This window comes from Coenobita brevimanus, chromosome 72, assembly GCF_032717465.1.
Source record: "Coenobita brevimanus isolate Jiangsu-jjx chromosome 72, ASM3271746v2, whole genome shotgun sequence".
NCBI classification, from domain to species: Eukaryota; Metazoa; Arthropoda; class Malacostraca; order Decapoda; family Coenobitidae; genus Coenobita; species Coenobita brevimanus.
In genome coordinates this window covers 575,001-593,280 of record NC_137025.1, presented here as the reverse complement: position 1 = coordinate 593,280, position 18,280 = coordinate 575,001, and the positions used below count along the sequence as shown (strand labels likewise).

The window sequence follows — 18,280 nt, the reverse complement described above, 5'->3', positions numbered from 1 at the left end:
GTGGTGGAGTGGGGGTGTTCCGACAGACCTACAACGTTGCCACCTCACCCATCCGTCGCGTTACATCCGCCATCAACCGCATTGTATATTCCTCTGAGTCACCCATCTCAAGCCCAGGACCAGAATCACTCTCTCAGTCCTCGCAAGAAGGTAGTGCAGGGGAAGTCACTCACTTATTCTTGGTTAAGTCTTTGAGCCATGGGTCATCTTTTACTATAGTTTTGTTGTCTCCAGACAATTATTTGCAGCCTTAGGAGTGACTTTTTCAACCTGAGGGATAAGATACAGCATCATTAAATATCTTCAGTCTGAGAGGCCTTTCTTGATTTGATGTAAATCTTCTGGCAGTAGCAAGAATTAACTAAGAAGGACATCATCCAATTTCAGAAGGTTAAATGGAGGTTGTTTTGCTGGTATCCTTGTCACTTTGTCTGTCCTTGTATGTTTGTGTGTGTGACTGTCTGTCCATGGTTGCAGGAATGTCATATAGGAGATCACCAATATTTGTCATTTTGTTTATTGCATTTGCATCCAGTAACAATAGGAGTTTTGGTTTAATTTTAATGCCTGTCTGTATATGTGTGTATATAAGTCTGTAAGTCTATCTTTTGTGTCAGGTTTATTGCAAAAAGTTAATGTAGGGAGTCCGTTATCTTTATACTTGGTCGCAGTTACCATCAGAACTGTAAAGGAGGTTGATTTTTTTTTTACTGTCCGTGTCACTTAGTCATTGCCATATAGTACAGTCTCCCAACAGGTCCTTGTTTGCTTGCAGGATTAAATTTTCTTGAAGAATCTTGAAATCCGGATAGTGTGTATTGATTTCTTAGTTATGCTGATTCTATAATATGTCTCCTTTAATGAGGTCCATCCACTCAAAAATAAACAAACACAGTCCTTATACATCACTCAAATTTTAATTCATGTAAATGAGGAACTGGAGAAAATATACAAAGGAGAGGTAGATTGAGATGGTTTGGGCATGCAGAGAGGATGGGGAATGACGGTTGGGTGCACAATGTGACTAGTGTGAACGTTGTTGATAGGGTTGCGAGAGGCAGACCAAAAAGACCTGGGACGAGGTCATAGAATGTGACTGCAGGGAAAGGAACTGAATGGGGAGGCTGCCAGAGATCGAGCAACGTGGAGAGCCCCCATTAGATGACCAAGACCGACACATGCAAGCATGTTGGAGCCTCTGTAAACGAAACGAAATGAATGAAACGCACATATCTTACTGTTATTTTATTGGTTGTGTTCCACATACAGAAGTAAAGGTGGTGTATTTATCCCAGCCATTTATTGGTCTTTCTTTCCATCATCCATCTATCTATTCTTTCTTGCAGGAAGGTAGTGGGAGAGGTCTTCCATCTGTACAGTACCAATCGTCTATGCTTCATGAGGAACATAAGAACTTTAGGCTAGGCTAGGTAGTTCAGACAGACAAGAGTTACCGGTACCAGTTGCTTATCTTTGAGTGGTATAATTTGTGAAACAATCTTAACCACCTCACAAATGTCCACCCTTATGGACCACATCTGGATGGAATGCCCTAACCTTTTAGACTACCAGGCATCTTGTTACTGCCATATTGCATTTTATTTTTAATAGATGGTGATGACGTTGGCGAGCGTGGTACTGGCGATGGTCGTGAGGCGGGTCAGGATGAGCTGGTGGAGATAAACAGTGATGACGAGGTTGACCGAGGACAACTCCAGCCCTCCTCACCAATAGTTGCACCTACCCCTCATGACAGTGCTGGAGGGAATGGCGTTGGGGATGTGGCTAGCACATCAGATCGCAACACACACCACCACCACCTACACCATCACCATAGTCTAGTCACAGGTGAGGGAGGGTGGGTAATGGAAGGAAGAGTAAATGATGTAACACTGGGTGGATCTCTTAAGGGTCTTCTGGAGTGGGCACCAGAAGGGGCAAACAAAGGGTGTATCCAGCCCCTTATGCCTATAAAGGCGCTTCTAACAGATTGGCATTTTGGTGGTAATAAGAACAACACTGGATAAATGTTGTGATTCCAGGTTCATCTGAATGTGAACCTAATGGACAGCAGACTGAAGTTTGCCAGTCTCCTGCAGTCCACCATTCTCTTTTGGGGGGACAGGGAGGAAATAGAAAGAATTTATGTAATATTATATTAGTACCACTGTGTGAAGGCATCCTCCTCAAGCACCTGTAGTAACAGTGAAACAGATTAGGTGTTATCTTAGTATAGGAATTGATGATGATGATGATAACTGTCTTTATTTATTTACTATTGTCAGAATCTGTGGGTGATATTAGCAGCAGCGGCAGCAGCAGCAGTGGTGGCAGTAGCAATGGCTGTGTTGGAGGGGCTGGCAGTGGTGGTGGCACGGGTGGCGGTGGCGGCGGGGGAGGCAGTGGTGGTGCACCACTACTGCCATGGGGTGCCAGGAAAGAGCGACAACAGTTCCCTGCCACAGTGCACATTGATACAGATCTAAGGCCTGGGGAGTTTGTGATGCGTACACTCTTTGCTGAGTATACTGTAATGGCTGAGAGGAAGATTGAGGCCGTTATGCAGGAGTCGCTGGTGAGTACAGTATGAAGAAGTTTGAGGGAAGTATGGATGTGTAAAAATGTGTGAGTATAATTTAGGAGTGTGTGGATGTTAGTACAGAAGAGGTAAACGTTGTGTCATGACTGTAGTAATAATACTCTCATAATTAAAAACTCTGACTAACAGAAACTCTGCCTTCAGGAGCGGAGTCTGTCAAAGAGCCTGCAGCGAGGAGAGGACCCGACATTTGACCAACTGCTGTTAGCCTTGGGGTGTGTGGCGGAACACTGTCTGCCCTCTCTCCTGCGCACACTTTTTGCCTGGTACCAGCGCCAGGGGGTGGAGTGGGGTGCAACAGATGCAAAGTATAAACACGACCCAAGCAAAGGAAAGGGGTGAGTGGGGGTGATGTTGCTCTTCATTTTCATTGTTATTGTTGCCATTGTAAGCTTACTGGGAACAGGGAGGGTGTTTAAAAGTGGGGTAGTGTTCAAGAAGTGACATACCGTAAATCAGTATGTGTGTGAGTTTTACGCCAGGCCCCCCTTTTTTGGATGAGGGCTAAGGCGTTGCCCCTGGATAGAGGACTTTGGTTTGGAGCATGTAGCATTTTATGACCGGATGCCCTTCCTGATGTTTACCAATGACTCTTGGGTGGATTCGATCCTCCGACCCTTCGATCAGAGCGGAGCGCTTTAACCAACTGTTGATATGATTTGGACATGTGGTGAGTGGAGAGTAGGATAACTGATTAAGGAGGGTCATAGACCAAGGAAAGCATGGGGTAAGGTCCTGCATGGAGACCTCTTGGCTGGGGGACTGAGCTGGGAAATGGCTTAGGATCATGGCGCATTGTCAGTGGTCCATAAATGTAAACATAATTGATGATGCATAAGGAAGACCTTCATTTACCAGGGAGAAGAGAGATGAACAATTTATTGGTGAGAGTTGTCAAGGAAAGAAGAATCATTGACAATTTGAGAAAGGTGTGAGGACAGAGCAGCCTGGAAACCTTGCTTTCAAGATGATCCTTATGTGAGGAAGATTGGGATGGTCAAGGTATCTGTGATACTGAGAATTTGAGACTGATTTATTTTCATTATTAGGTATAAATCATCAATTTCATCAGAGTGCAACACTGAAACAAAGCACTAATATTGGTGGTAGTGATAGCACTGGTATCAGCAGTGATCAGAGTTTGTTATTGTTGATGGTAAATGCTTGTATATAACAGGCCAGACTGGAGTGCAAGTGCAGACCGTGAGACAGTACAGGAGCGCCGGGATCTTGCTGTGGAGTTCCTGTTTTGTCTGGTGCAGGTTGAGGTGCTGAAGCAGTTGGCTGTACATCCAGGCCATGACACGCTTGTGCGACACATTGAGGATATTGCATTCAAGCACTTTAAGTACCGTGAGGGGTGAGTATGTCCAATTTAAGTACATGTGCAGTACATTTTAGTGGTAGATGGGGGTCTCACTTTCAGATGACTCTTCACTCAGAGACAAGCCCAGGAGACCATTTACTACATTGCCACCTTATAACTGTAAGAATGCCTGGTTGGCTAGTGAGTTAGTGCATTCCAACCAGAGATGGCCTATTTGGATTTGCATCCTGGTGTTAATTGGTATCGTACTGCCACTCAGGGGAAAGTGTCTGGTCACTCTCAGCTTAAATGTTAGGACCAAGAAGCCTAGCCTACCCTAGTCTGTCTTTTATTTCTTTTCACCTAAGAATTATATCATAGTACTTCATGTAGTCATGTTTTACACAAACAGTACTCAAGTGTGTCATTCATTCCATCTCCCCCCAGTGTGCAAAACAACCCAAACGGTGAGAACATCAACACAATCGCAGATCTGTATGCAGAGGTAGTGGGGGTGCTGGCACAATCCCGATTCCAGTCCGTGAGAAGACGATTCATGGCCGAGCTCAAGGAACTGAGGGCCAGAGAGGCTTCGGCACTTACCACACAGAGCATTACCTCACTGCTGATGGGCATGAAGTTCTTTAGGGTTAAGGTGAGAGAAAAGAAGAAAGAGCAAGAGACAGACATACAGATATAGACAAATGGGGGAAAGAAAGGAGGAGGGGGGGCTGGTTTGATATATGTATGAATGAGGTTTTTACTGTATATGTATATGAGAGAGAGAGAGAGACTAACCATAAGCACTTTGTTAACCTGCAACAGATGGTTCCAATGGAAGAGTTTGAGGCATCATTCCAGTTCATGCAGGAGTGTGCCCAGTACTTCCTTGAGGTGCGAGACAAGGATATCAAACATGCACTGGCAGGACTCTTTGTGGAGATTCTCGTACCTGTTGCTGCAGTGAGTATGCAGTGTTTTGGCGACAATGAAGTTTATTTCACTCAACCGTATAAATAACGTTTTGCCCATTTTTTCTTGTGTAGAAGTACTGGTAAATATACTGTCTGAAGTAGCTACCTGCAAGATGAACATATAGTATTGATTTATTTTTTAGGATACAAAAACCCACAGACAAAAAAAGATGTATTCCAAACAGTGTCAGTGACAACAGTTTCGGCGAGAGCTGTCGCCGAAACTGTTTGGAATACATCTTTTTTCATCTGCCAGTGTGGGTTTTTGTACTCTATTTCATGGTCACAATAGTGTGACTCTTCAGCCGATTTATTTCTTAATGTTGTGTAGTATGCAATATTTCTGATTTTGGAGTGCATATCTATTTTATCTGTTGCCGAACACCAGAAGGGGTTGCCAAGAACAAATTGCCTCCATGTCACTTTGTCCTCCTCACCCTCCAACTCCAACTACTCATCCATATTCCTCTCCACCACATGCATCCACCTCATTCTCAGTCACCCCTACCCTCTCACCTCCCCATCTCTTCATTCATATAAACAGTGTCTCTCTATCGTTTCATTCAGACGGTGAAGAATGAGGTAAACGTGCCATGCCTGAAGTACCTGGTGGAGATGCTGTACTCCACCACACTGGATATGGCCACCAAGAACAAGCACCGTCTTGCCCTCTTCCCTCTGGTGACCTGCCTCCTGTGTGTCTCCCAGAAGCAGTTCTTCCTAACCAACTGGCACTACTTCCTCACCATGTGTCTGCAGCACCTCAAGAACAGGGACCCCAAGATGTCACGAGTGGCACTGGGTTAGTTAACTACAGTTGGGAGTGTACTTTTTGGAGATTTTACGTAGTTTTAGATTGCTGTACAGTATGTGAAGTGCATTTGTAAAGAGTAATACAAAACATGTGAGCACACATACCTCACTGAATAATTTCAAAAGTGAATGAGAAAAAAAAAATTGGTAAATATATAAGAGGTGGTCCCCTGACTTGTTAACAAATGTTCTTTAATTTGTGAATTGAATTTAATGGTGGGATTAGTTGTTTGTTTATAGTTCTACTTTGCCTTTTTTCCTTTTCCTGGATCATAGCAATATATTAGTGGGAAATAGGATTATGATGATGATGATGACTAAACTTTGTACTTGCTTGTACACCCAGAGTCACTGTATCGTCTGCTGTGGGTGTACATGATCCGCATCAAGTGCGAGAGCAACTCGGCCACACACTCCCGCCTGGCCAGCATCGTCAACTCACTGTTCCCAAAGGGTTCCAAGGCTGTTGTGCCCAGAGATACTCCACTCAACATATTCGTCAAGATTATACAGTTTATTGCTCAGGTATCATTATATAACAGTTTATTGCATATCTGACTTCACAGATTACAGAGCTTAGGTTTTTCTTTACTTGTTATTTCATTTATTCACACAGTCATCGTACGGTCCTTTTATTTATCTGTAAAAAGAGAGAGAGAGAGACCTCAAGCAACATTTCTTTCTGAACAGGAGCGTCTAGACTTTGCCATGCGTGAGATCATGTTTGATCTGCTCTCAGTTGGGCGTCAGATCAAGATAATCCTTACTCCTGAGCGCATGTCCATTGGCCTGCGTGCCTTCCTGGTGGTGGCGGACAGTCTGCAGCAGAAGGAAGGAGACCCACCCATGCCTCGCACTGTGGCTGTCCTACCTTCAGGCAACACACTGAGGGTCAAGAAGACATTCCTTAATAAGGTGGGCTTTGTTTCTTATTTTTATTCCATTTTATCCTGAACATCCTTTGGTGGGGAAAAAGTCTGGATGATGATGATGATGATGATGATGGTGATAGTTAATGCCACAGGAGGATAAGCTAGTCATCTACACTTAGCCATCCATTATATTTTCTGTTATGCATGCCTCTCCCATCCTACCACAGATGTTGACAGAGGACACAGCTCGGACCATCGGAATCTCTGCATACTATCCACTGGTTCGCAAGGCTTTCAATGACATCCTTAAGGCACTGGATGCACAGTTTGGCCGACCACTAATGATGACAAACACACAGAATGTTAACAAGGTGGGTAAAGTTGATAGCATATCCTGTATACTGTAGTACTGACAGATCTCGTCATACCTACTTAACCCTTCCCTGCCCTGCCCTAGCTTTCTTTTCCTTTTCTTTCCTTACCTTTCATTATGGTACCTTTATATAACTTAGTCAAACCCAGCATCCTGACCTAATTTAAGTCAGTGTAACCTTATGTAAACTTGTTTAATGTAGGCTGACCCAACTAAATCTACCCTAAACATCCTGCTTCTTTTACAGGAACCAGATGAGATGATAACAGGAGAGCGCAAGCCAAAGATTGACCTGTTCCGTACATGTGTTGCTGCTGTGCCTCGTCTAATACCCGATGGCATGAGTGGGCGTGACCTGGTGGACCTCCTGGCTCGACTTACAGTTCACATGGATGAGGAACTGCGTGCCTTGGCCTTCCAGAGCCTACAAACGCTTGTGTTGGACTTCCCAGAGTGGCGCCATGATGTTGTTTATGGTATGTGGTGGTAGGACATATTAAAAATCCTTATCATCCCTAAGAGGTGCATGATTATCTTGGACAAATAAAAATCCTGGACTAGAGTAACCTAGCCTCAGGACCTTACAGCTTGTAGGTAAAGAAACCCCAGATATGCCTGTAAAGTGTAGGGGCCACTGTGTATGTAGCAGGTCAGATCTGGAACAGTCTTCCCCAGTCTGTATTTCCCTGTGTCTGTAACATCCAGTTTTCTTTAAAATGCTGTGTACAGGCATCGTGAAATGAACTGATTTTAAATTTGGCTTTCTATTGTTCTGTGGATTTCCTGCAAAGAGCAACATATTTGCTGGCTTCCAGCTTTGTTTCAGTCATTTTTACATTAAAAAATATATAATTGTTCGCAGGTTTTATCCAGTTCATGGTAAAGGAGGTCGGGGATACGTCACCCCAACTTCTGGATGACTGTGTACGCATGTTGCTGCAGCTGCTGACTGCCTGGAAAAACGCCCTCACTGGGGCAAGTGGGACGACTGGGACAGGGCAAGGGGGATCAGGCCAGGGTGGGTCAGGCCCTAGTGCAGCAGCCGGTTCTGGTGGCAAACAGCGGGGTGACCCAGGTGTTGGGGACCTGCACCATCTGCACCTGTATCAGGTGGGTTGGTGGTGGGCAAAGTGGAACAGGGCAAGGCAGGGTAGGATTGAGTAAGTGCACAGCACAGTAGAAATGCTTACCCTTCTGTCAGCATTTGTTGATATAATAATAGCATTATTGAAACAAATTATCTACTGGTACCTATAAATGTACTGGAGTATGGTAGCCCAGCCTTGGGCTTCTGCACTTTGAAAGGGTTAACTTGGGACTGGGTGCCATTGCTACTGTTACCATTTACTGTTTCTTGTGTTGTAGCACGGTGACCACAGTGAGGTAGTTTGTGTGACAGAGGGGCTGGGTCTGGTGCTTCTGTGTGCGTGTCGGGCAGCGCCACGACGCTTGGCAGTGGCCATACTGCGTGAGGCCAAGCTGCTGGCACGTGCCCTCAACCTTCATGACCCTCACAACACACCTGTCATTGATGTTATGGACAGGTAATGTACAACTAGATATGATTTCCAAACACTTTTGTTGCTGTTTAGTGTGATTGTTCCATCATGATAGGATCCTTAATCTCCTTCAGCTCATTTGATGGCCAGGTTTAGTATGATGGTTGATATTACCATAGCCAAGGTTACTCCTGTGTACCATATAATTAAGGGTCATCAAATTTTATGCAAACATGACTTTCTGTTCAAGTTGTGGGAGTGGTCCAGTTTTGCCTGTTAAAAGCAGACTGACTACCAGACAGCTCTCCTGAGCTGAATGTAATTGTGCAACAGCAGCAAAGAGAAATTGTTGCCAGAATACCTAGTTAAATGAATCATTCAAGCCCCCATTCTGTATTTTTATTTGTTGTCTGTTGTATACAGTGTCTTGAGGAAAAGGGGGATTATTTCTGGGCAACCAAATACCTCTCTGCATGTGCCTCCATAAATATATTTGAGGTGCTAGAGAGGGATGCCTAGGCAGCCCATGCTTCCTAAATATGAAGGCATCCCTCATCCCACCCCCCATCCCCTGAAAGAAGAATGGCAGACTACAGCCTACAGTCCACTAGGTTAAGTTTAATGAACCTTGGGCCACAACTGTTATTACTGTTGCAAATGTGTTTGATTGTGTGTGCAGGTGGTGTGGCAGTGCGGTGGAGAACGTGGTATCGATGCTGCCAGCCAGTGAGAGAGCTGCTGTTGCTGCCACCACAAACATTGACCTCCAGTGGCTGGCTGATCGCACTGCTGCCATTTGGACTGGAGGTGAGTGTGCCGTTAGGGTTGGAGGTGGTTGTGGTGGGGAAGCGGGTATGGTTTTGGATGAATTGGAGTGGTTAAGGGAGGTTAATGTGTGTTTGATGTGGACTGGTTGCTATTTGAATGTGTGAGTGAGAGTGTATAGGTTGATGTGTGTGTATGGTTGAATTGGAGTGGTTGTGGAGGGGATATATGTGTGTCTGATGTGATGTGGTTGGTTTGTGAATGTGTATGAGATGGGAGATCTAGAGCTTGTGTGATGAGTTTCTAGATAATTATGGTTTAGAAAAGGGGAATTCCAAGATAGTGACTCCCTAACATCAATTGTTTCTTCAGGTCTTTATGAAGAGGGAGGGTCCAGTGGCAAAGGGAGTGTTGGCAGTGGAGGTGTTGGCAGTGGTAGTGGTGGTGGTGAGGAGGTGTGGGCAAGGGTGCTGGGCGAGTTGATGCTGCCAGATCGGGTGCTGTCAGCCTGTCCCCGTGCCACTGCCCTGGCCTGGCCCATTGTTTACACCCGTGCCAACTCGCTATACTCCATCGTTGAGCCTGCGTGAGTTTGACTGGCCTTGCTGTTACCTCTGTTAACTTTCACTGAAGTGAAAATGTTTTGTTTTCATGTATTTCTTCTTCATAACAGCACTCTTTGCCACAGCTTCATGCCTTTATTTCTGGGCCAGTTAGCCTGATAATTATTCTGATTATATTTAAGCTGGATATCTATAAAAAAAAAAAGAAAAAAAAGAGCCCCTTAAAATAATTTTATGCTCCAAGTCTATAAAAAGACAGGCATGAAACCACTAAAAGACAGGTGCATAACTACCAGATTCCAAAATAGTCATCCCAGTAAAGGTATACTGGTATGTGTCTGGTTAGGATACAAAGCAAATTCATTTAAAGCATGCCCTGTATCCTGTTTGTTGTGTGAGTTACAAGCATTTAAAGGGTACTTGTAGAATTAAACTTTGGAATATGTCATTGCACATGTTACCTCGAGTTCTGTTTATCTGTCTCCTCTCCTCTTCCATTGATTTGTTTGTGGTCACCCTTGCTGAGATTAAGGCATCTATATATACAGGACAAATACAGGCTATATCTACAGTATATACAGCATATTGGTAGGTAGATTGATGAATGCGTGTGGTTGTTTTACACTAACTTGACCCAGATTTTTGTTCTTTTATAGATTCTTTTACATAGGTCAGTGGAAGAAAAAGACAGAACTGAGGCACCAGATCTTTTCCATAACATTTCTATGTGACTTGCATCATATTCTAATGTAAATCTCTTATTACAATTCATCATGCAAGATGGAGAGATTGCAGTTATAGGCCAAGTTAGAGTAAAATGGATGTAGTCATAGAATTGATCCACCATCTTCCTTTTTCCCTCCCAGGCCTCCCAGTGACAACCGATCGTCCATTCTCCGGCCAACTGCACAGGTGAAGCGTCCAGTCAGTGAGCGTGATGTGTACTTGAGCCTGTGGCGTAACTATGTGGTGCTAGCGTGTCGTGTTGTGCCAGCTGTCACAAAGGCGCCCGTCATTCGCCCCGCATCACCTGACATCAGCCTAGGGTAGGTGTTGTAGGGCTTTGTTTTTGTTGCCACTGTTTTGGTGTCATTTTCCTAGTAATCAAGTTTTTCCACTACTTTCAAGGGATGAATTATTTCTATAGGCTACTCCCACAATTTTAGTAGGGTTACTTGAGAGGAGCATGTGGAGTGACATGGAGGGACAGGTTGACGAATGAAGAAGTGAAGGAACGTTGTGGGGTAGATGTGGATGTGGTTGAAAAGATTAGGAGAAATACACTGAGGTGGTTTGGACATGTGGAGAGAATGGAGAATGAAAGACTGACTAAGAGGGTGTATGTAGGTGAGGTGGAGGGAGGGAGAGGGAGGGGTAGACCAAGGATGAGGTGGAGGGATGGAGTTGAGAGGTATATGAGGGAGGGGGGGGTGAGTTGGGGGGAGGGGAGTCAAATGGTGGGTGACAGAGTGACTTGGAGGCGTTTTGTCTGCGGCCACCCTTTTGGGATTAGGGCGTCGGGCTATAGATAGATAGATAGATAGACTAAGTTTAGGTTGCTTGAAATTCAATCAACTTTAGTTATGAGATAGGAATTAGTCTCCTTGGTTATTAATTAAATCTTCCCCTTGTTCTCCATCTTATGCTAACCCATCAGATCATCACCTGAGAGCAGCAGTGGTGGGGGTGGCAGCAGTGGTAGTGGCAGTGGGGGTGGAACCAGCAGCAGCAGCAGCAGCAGTGGAGAGCGGTCAACTCCAGGATACTCAGTCTCCCCGCTATGCCTCTACAAACTCCTTGTGCCACTCCTACGCTGTGAGGTGTCAGATATGCGCCAGTCCGTCACACTCGCCCTCGGGAAGATCAACCACTGTGCATTAAGGTAGGCCAGGAAAATAACACCCCAAAAGGAGTAAAATGGGATTACTTTTTATGTACTGTATTACATTTTGTTTACCCAGTATGATGTGATCCTGTAATTCAAATAACTGTATACGGTGCTGAGTGATTGACATATACCGGTAGCCAAAATGTGCCTAGTGGTGTGGTGGGTTAAGACTCTCCAACCGGATATCGCCCATAAGAATTTACATATAAGGGATGATGTTGACATAATGCTGCTGAGGGACAGACAGTTGATTACTTGCCTTAAATGTCTGGGCCGAGTGTCATAGCTCTGTGCCCCTACACTCCTGATTTGATAATGAAGGATTTGATGATAGATAGATTGAGAGAGTTTATATTTGTGTAGAACATGTGTATGATGTCTGTAATTTTTAAAAAATATATGTGTATAGGAACAGTTTATATTTCTTGTGTGTGTGTGTGTTTTTTATATGCATTACAAATTGTATTATTCCATGCAGCGACCTGATGGAGGAGTTGTTCCCATACGTACGTGAAAGCATCGACCGCAAGCAGGAGAACATGCGGCGCCGCAAGAGGCGGGATGCACTCAGACTAACTCTGGTTACTTTGTTCGAGATGATCGCCGAGCAGGGCACCTTTGCTCTTAGGTGGGTCCTGACAATATTTGGATTACAGTACAGTTATATGCTGGATGGTCTAGTGGTAGAGCTCTCAGGTCAGAGTCCTTGAGGTTGCCAGGGATTTTTCTGTTATGGAAAGTGCTGTAGGTCAGTCTCCTGACCTTAATTGGCTTAGTAGCCTCAAACCCCTTTGCTCCAAAAGAGGCAATGTGGAATTTGGGTGTTACCATTTACAGTACAATGTATTCTTTCTGTATGAATGAAAAATAGTTGACTGGCCACAAGTCTTCATTGGTTAAGATGTGTTCATGAAATAGGGTTATGACAGTGATGATGATGAGATGTTGATAATGACACCGATGATGATGGTACGCAGTGAGAGTGTGCTAGACGGAGACACGGGAGCATTAAGGAAGCGTCATCTGGAATATGTTGATGGGGCACGGGCATTCCTGGAGGCAGAGACCGACAAAGATAACACCACCCTCACACAAATCAAGACACACTTCTGTGATTTTGTGCGTAAACTCATCGCCAGCTTCTCATGTGAGTTGTACTGTACTGGATACTGTACTCTTTTCATGATAATGTGATCTAAAATTATCATCTCCATCTGGAGTGCTTTAAGTTGTAACAAAAAATTAACAGTGGAAAATGATCCTAGTCACAATGGAGTGCCATGACAAGGACCTAGTACTGTAGCATTGTCATTTTCTGCCACTGAAATATGTGAAACAAGCTTCAAAAAGATGAAAATCTGGGCCAGGTTAGGGTCACAGAACTATAGTAAGAAGATTCATACCATCCTCATAAGTATGATTTACCGAATTTCATGCAAGCATAACTTATATTCTAGTTATAGGAGTGGCCAAGCTGTCAGGTGAAAACGAACTGGGTATACCTAACCTAACATCGCAGTTCTTCTGTGCCCATTGTAATTCTTTCTTTTACTTTTCCCCCCACACATGTCTCTCACAGTGGAGCAGCGACAGACCCTAATGCCTCGCACATTACGCAAGAGCCTCTTCTACCTCTTTGCATCATGGAGTGGCATCTTTGGAGCACCATTTGGCTTCAAGGTGTGGCATTTGGTTTTTGTATTTGAATTTGAACCACAAAAAAATAATCTTGTAATATTTTGAATTGTTAGGGGTAGGCCTATAATCTGTCTGGTTTAACTTGGTGTGAAATTGCCATTTATCAGAAGTACTTAAGGAGCCATAGCAACAGACTACGAATACGATGCTAGTCACAAAGAAGTGCTATGGAAAGGATATCGAGTTGAACTACAGCATTGTCTTACTACTGAGATACAGGATATACGCTGCAAAAACACAGAAATCTCAATAAAATTAAAGTGAACAAACTACAGTATTCTGATAGAAGGCAGCTGACACTATTATCGGTTATTTTTGTTATTAGCATCGTAGGATTGGATAATGGGTGGATGGATTATTACATTTTTTATTTATTTCTTCTAGTTATTGTATCTCGTGTGTTTGCATCCACAGAGCGGAGACTCAGGCAACCGGCAGCCAACCGAGTTTGAGCTGGTGGCCCTGCAGGCTTCCAGTTCAGTGTTATGCTGTGGACCTGCCTTCGACCCCAACCTCTTGGCTGATGATGGGCACATATACCAATGGCTTGATGCATTGCTTGGCTCACATCACGACAAGGTGAGAATGGATGGAGGGATTATGTGGGAATGAATCGTAAATGGATGGAAGAATGAATGAGTGAAAGGGGTGGGATCTGTGGTAGTGTGATTGTGTGAGGGAGTGAATACATGAATGGATAGATAGATGAATGAATGGATGGATGAACAGGTAAGTGAATGAATACATAGGTGGGTAAGTAAACAGATGGAGAGATAAATGATAGATAAATAGAATGAATGGATGGATGAACATAATACAGTACACAGAATTTTAGGCATCACTGAAGAATGCACATATAAGTAAAGGAGTGGCAATGTTGTAATAATCAAATATGACATTATAATCTGTCCTATAATTTCATCTCTCTTTTTGGTGGTGCTCCTTCCTACTCTGATCTCTCTGTGTCTGTCTGTCTCTCTCCCCGCGGCCTAGGTTAAGAGCAAGGTAAGTGAGTCGGTTCAGTTTGGTTTTGGTGTTTGGATGTCGTTTGTTGTAATATTGTTAATCGCATGTTGTTTTGGGGTGTTGTGTTCATTTCTTGTTCTCATGTTCCCCTCCCCCCTCAACTTCATTACCATAACTACATAGACAGTAAATGGTCTTCGAACTTCATTTATGTGACCTTTGAACCCAGACACACTCTGAATATTATGTAAAAGTTTCATCATTTGTAGACTAAAAAGTGGATTTATACTACTGCTTTAAACCAACTCAGAACCTTTTACTCTAACCCGGCCTAATCTTGAATGCTGAGCTGTAACAAGAGAATAACACTAGATTATGATGTTGATAATGGATAAATGCTGTAGAAAGTGTGTAGAGCTGTAGTATCGTCTTTTTCTACCACTGAGCCACGTGAAATAAGATGCAAAACAACAAAAATCTGGGCCAGGTTAAGGTGAAAGAACTATAGTTTGGAACTCCAGATGTTTAACAGTGGTATTGTCAGCAACTGTGCCTATCTACCTTAATTTTTGTGTGTGTCAGACTCAGAACATACCCGTAGGTAGTGTAGTTTGTTCTGTAAGACTCAGCAGTCCTCCAGCATGCCACCTTTGCACCACTTGGATGCAGATAACCTCCTATCTGTACTAAATATATGGTAGGACTGTGTCATTCAGTATCAGAATGTTGACATTAGCAGGGGTGGTTTTATGATATGTCATTGGATCTTTAAAAAAGTCAGTAAAACCATTATTCATGAAATTTAGTTATTCAGATTGTTCTCTGGTGCAGTGTCAAATAAATTCAAGTCCATACATGCAGGAGTTTGTCAGAATGGCTCTGTCTCTCTCTCTCTCAGTAATGTGTGTGGGAAATGAGGTGCTTTGATCTTATAGATTATAGTGATTTTAGTGAAGCCACACCACATCACTCAACACACTGTACTACCCTTTTACACCACATCACACACTATACCAACCTCTTATGCCACACCAAGGACATTACCTGAGAAGCCTTAATTTCCCTCATAAGGTTTTTTTTATTTTTTTATATTATTATTATTTTTTTTGCTAGTCATATTTGTTTTCCAGTCTGACTACACCTGGCCATGAACAGAGCTGAGAGGGTTTATGACTTTATTTTACGATGCAAATAAATTTACTACCAGAGTTTTGTGTTCGCTGAGTAGTAGATGATTTCACTAACTTCTCATCCATGTCCTCTGTCCCCTCTTCCTGTCATCCACCTAATTTCTGAGGAATATTTAAACTGTTTGGTAATATTTTATTGTTTGGTAATGTTTGGTATTGCTTCTTTTTTTTTGTGTGTGTTTGTGTGTGTGGAATGGTTTTCTCTCTCTCTCTCTCTCTCTCTCTCTCTCTCATTTTCCCTTATATTTCCGCACTTCTTCCCGCCTTCCTTCCTTTATTCTTATATTTTTTCCCTCATATTTTCTTTCCTTCCCTCTCTTGTTTGTTTTTCCTTCATTTCTTCCCTCCTTGCTCCTGTTTACCATCCCTTCTGTTTCTCTTCTTCCTTCCCTCTTTCCTTGCATCGTTGTTTTCCTTTCCCTTCATTTCTGTCCCTCCTTCCTTCTTTATTCTCCCTCCTTCTTCCTTTATTCTCCCTCCCTTCCTTCTTTATTCTCCCTCCCTTCCTTTCTTCCATCCTTTGTTCCTTCCTTCCTTCTGTCCTTCCTTTCATCCTTCCTTCCTTTCCCTTCTTCCTTCCTTCCTTCCCCTTCTTCCTGCCTTCTTTCCTTTCTTTCTTTCCTTCCTTCCTTCCCTTTCCTCTCTCCCTCCCTCCATCCTTCCTTCCTTCCCTCCTTTGTTTTCTTTCCTTTTCTCTCTCCAGTATATTTCCTCTTCTCCATCATCCCTGTATCTCTCATTTTTTCTTCATTCCCTTCTTCCTTATGTCTGTTCCTGCCTTCCTTCCATTCCTCCTTCCATTCCTCCTTCCATGTATCTTTTTCCCCTCATTTCTTTCCTCCCTTCCATATTCCCTCCCGATATTAATAGCAATATTATGTATGCCTAATGAAGTGTGAGATAATTGCGAGAGAGTGAGCGAGCGAGCCAGGGATCTCTCTCTCTCTCTATTATTAATGGTCTCTTCAAAAGCCTTCTCACTCTCTTCCTGCCTCGCACATTGCCCTACTTTTATCTTTCCTCCCTGCCTCTTATATTTTCCCTTTCCCTCCCTTCCTCCCTTCATCTTTGCTTCCCTCCCTGTCTGCATATCTCTTGTTCCTTCACTCCACCATTCCATTGATTCTTTTCCCTTGCTCTAATTGATCCAGCACTCTCCTGTCTTAACCAAATCAAATTCATCTAAACCTAACCTAATTGAATCCAGCTTAATGTACCCTGTTGAACCCCAGGCTTATATGATTCATTGCAACCTAATCTAACCTATTCTAACTCTACCTGGTATGTTCTGATCAGAGGTTAATCCATCCCTAGCCTCTTTGGCGTAATTGTCCTTAACCTGACGTATTAAACTTTAGCTAATTAACAGGACCTGACCTACCCAACTCTACTCTACTGTCTTACTCATCTGTTCCTTACCCTAATCTACCCTACTTCACTTTGCTTTACCTTACCTTACATTACATTACATTACCTCACTTTATCTTACCTTATCTTACCTTACCTTAACTTCCCTTGCCTTGCCTTGCCTTACCTTACCTTACCTTACCTTACCTTACCTTACCTTACCATACCCCACCCCACGTAATCATGACCCAACCCATGCTAACCTAACCTAACCAGGCATAATGTACTACTTACCAAAATTTCCCTACCCTTCCCTACTGTACCCTTACCTGTCTGACTCTAACCCCAGTCTTAGCCTGGCCTAACCATTCTGATCCTGTCTCCCTGCAGATCTATGGGCTGGCACAGGAGACGATTGTGTTGCTACTGGAGTTCAACCCTGACTCTGGTGCTGTACTGGACTGGGTGGTTGACCGATGCTATACCGCCACGCCAGAGGTTGCTGATGGATGCTTTAATGCACTTGCTACAGTGTTCTCAGCAAGGTTGGTGTGTTTTATAAGTGTTATACTGCAGCAGTAGTAGTAGTAGAAGTACTGTAGTTGTGGTAGTAGTAATTGTAGGTCCAGGTTCGTCTTAAACATGAACCCAAGGACTAAAGACTGAAGCTGCCCTTCTCTAGCACTCCATCATCCTTCTTCTGGGGATAGGGTTGGAACTATGGGATGTTTTTATAACTGAACAGCAGATCTGTCTGGCTGTGTCAGTTCCATCACATAAAGGCATCACTCCAACACCAAACTGGACTAGTTTGTGATTGGTGGCCTCCCATCTCCACAAGTGAGTAACCAGCAACCTCATCATGGTGTATCCATTTTTCCCCTCACTGAAACAACAATCAAGCAATACATAAACCGGAGATTTGACCTGTGGCTTGCTAGATGGCAAGTGTCACAGTCCTGGCTCAGCTCTCATTGTAATTTATCTCACATGACAATTACTAACCTCATGCACTTCACTATCATAACACAGACAGTTGTTCAACATTGTTACCTTAGCAAAAGGTCTCTAGGAGTGCCCAGTTAATTGGCTTGTTTCCTGCAGGTCCACTGGGTTCACATCCAATTGACCCTGAAGTTACACTTTGCTCCTCGTTAACACTTATGTTCTGTCTCTAGTATATTTTCTGCCACGATGATTCCTCTTTGCTCTCACTTCCGTATTTTCGTGCTCATACACATAATGTCTCACACTCACACACTCATTTCTCTCTGTCTTGCATCACTGCTAGACTGTCTCTCCAGAAATCAATGAAGAATGTATTGATACCATCACTAAATATTTACAGCTGGGAGAATGCTAATTAGTCAATTCCTTTTTTTTTCCTGCTTTCCTTCCATATTCTCTCTCTGGTACATCCTCTCTAG

At 43.5% G+C, this 18,280-nt stretch overlaps 1 protein-coding gene across 1 annotated transcript in view; it reads left to right on the top strand.

Moving 5' to 3' along the window:
• fry (microtubule binding protein furry) overlaps window positions 1–18,280 on the top strand; it is a 97,010-nt gene that overhangs the window by 9,773 nt on the left and 68,957 nt on the right. The window contains exons 3-24 of the mRNA XM_080278164.1: window positions 1,612–1,848; window positions 2,286–2,575; window positions 2,744–2,937; window positions 3,777–3,959; window positions 4,353–4,560; window positions 4,731–4,868; window positions 5,447–5,681; window positions 6,039–6,217; window positions 6,383–6,607; window positions 6,792–6,935; window positions 7,185–7,413; window positions 7,800–8,047; window positions 8,303–8,481; window positions 9,116–9,243; window positions 9,574–9,787; window positions 10,631–10,810; window positions 11,422–11,646; window positions 12,131–12,280; window positions 12,630–12,799; window positions 13,232–13,332; window positions 13,765–13,929; window positions 17,244–17,398. Of these exons, the coding sequence (XP_080134290.1) occupies window positions 1,612–1,848; window positions 2,286–2,575; window positions 2,744–2,937; window positions 3,777–3,959; window positions 4,353–4,560; window positions 4,731–4,868; window positions 5,447–5,681; window positions 6,039–6,217; window positions 6,383–6,607; window positions 6,792–6,935; window positions 7,185–7,413; window positions 7,800–8,047; window positions 8,303–8,481; window positions 9,116–9,243; window positions 9,574–9,787; window positions 10,631–10,810; window positions 11,422–11,646; window positions 12,131–12,280; window positions 12,630–12,799; window positions 13,232–13,332; window positions 13,765–13,929; window positions 17,244–17,398 (4,177 nt within the window). The remainder of the gene's footprint in view (window positions 1–1,611; window positions 1,849–2,285; window positions 2,576–2,743; window positions 2,938–3,776; window positions 3,960–4,352; window positions 4,561–4,730; window positions 4,869–5,446; window positions 5,682–6,038; window positions 6,218–6,382; window positions 6,608–6,791; window positions 6,936–7,184; window positions 7,414–7,799; window positions 8,048–8,302; window positions 8,482–9,115; window positions 9,244–9,573; window positions 9,788–10,630; window positions 10,811–11,421; window positions 11,647–12,130; window positions 12,281–12,629; window positions 12,800–13,231; window positions 13,333–13,764; window positions 13,930–17,243; window positions 17,399–18,280) is intronic.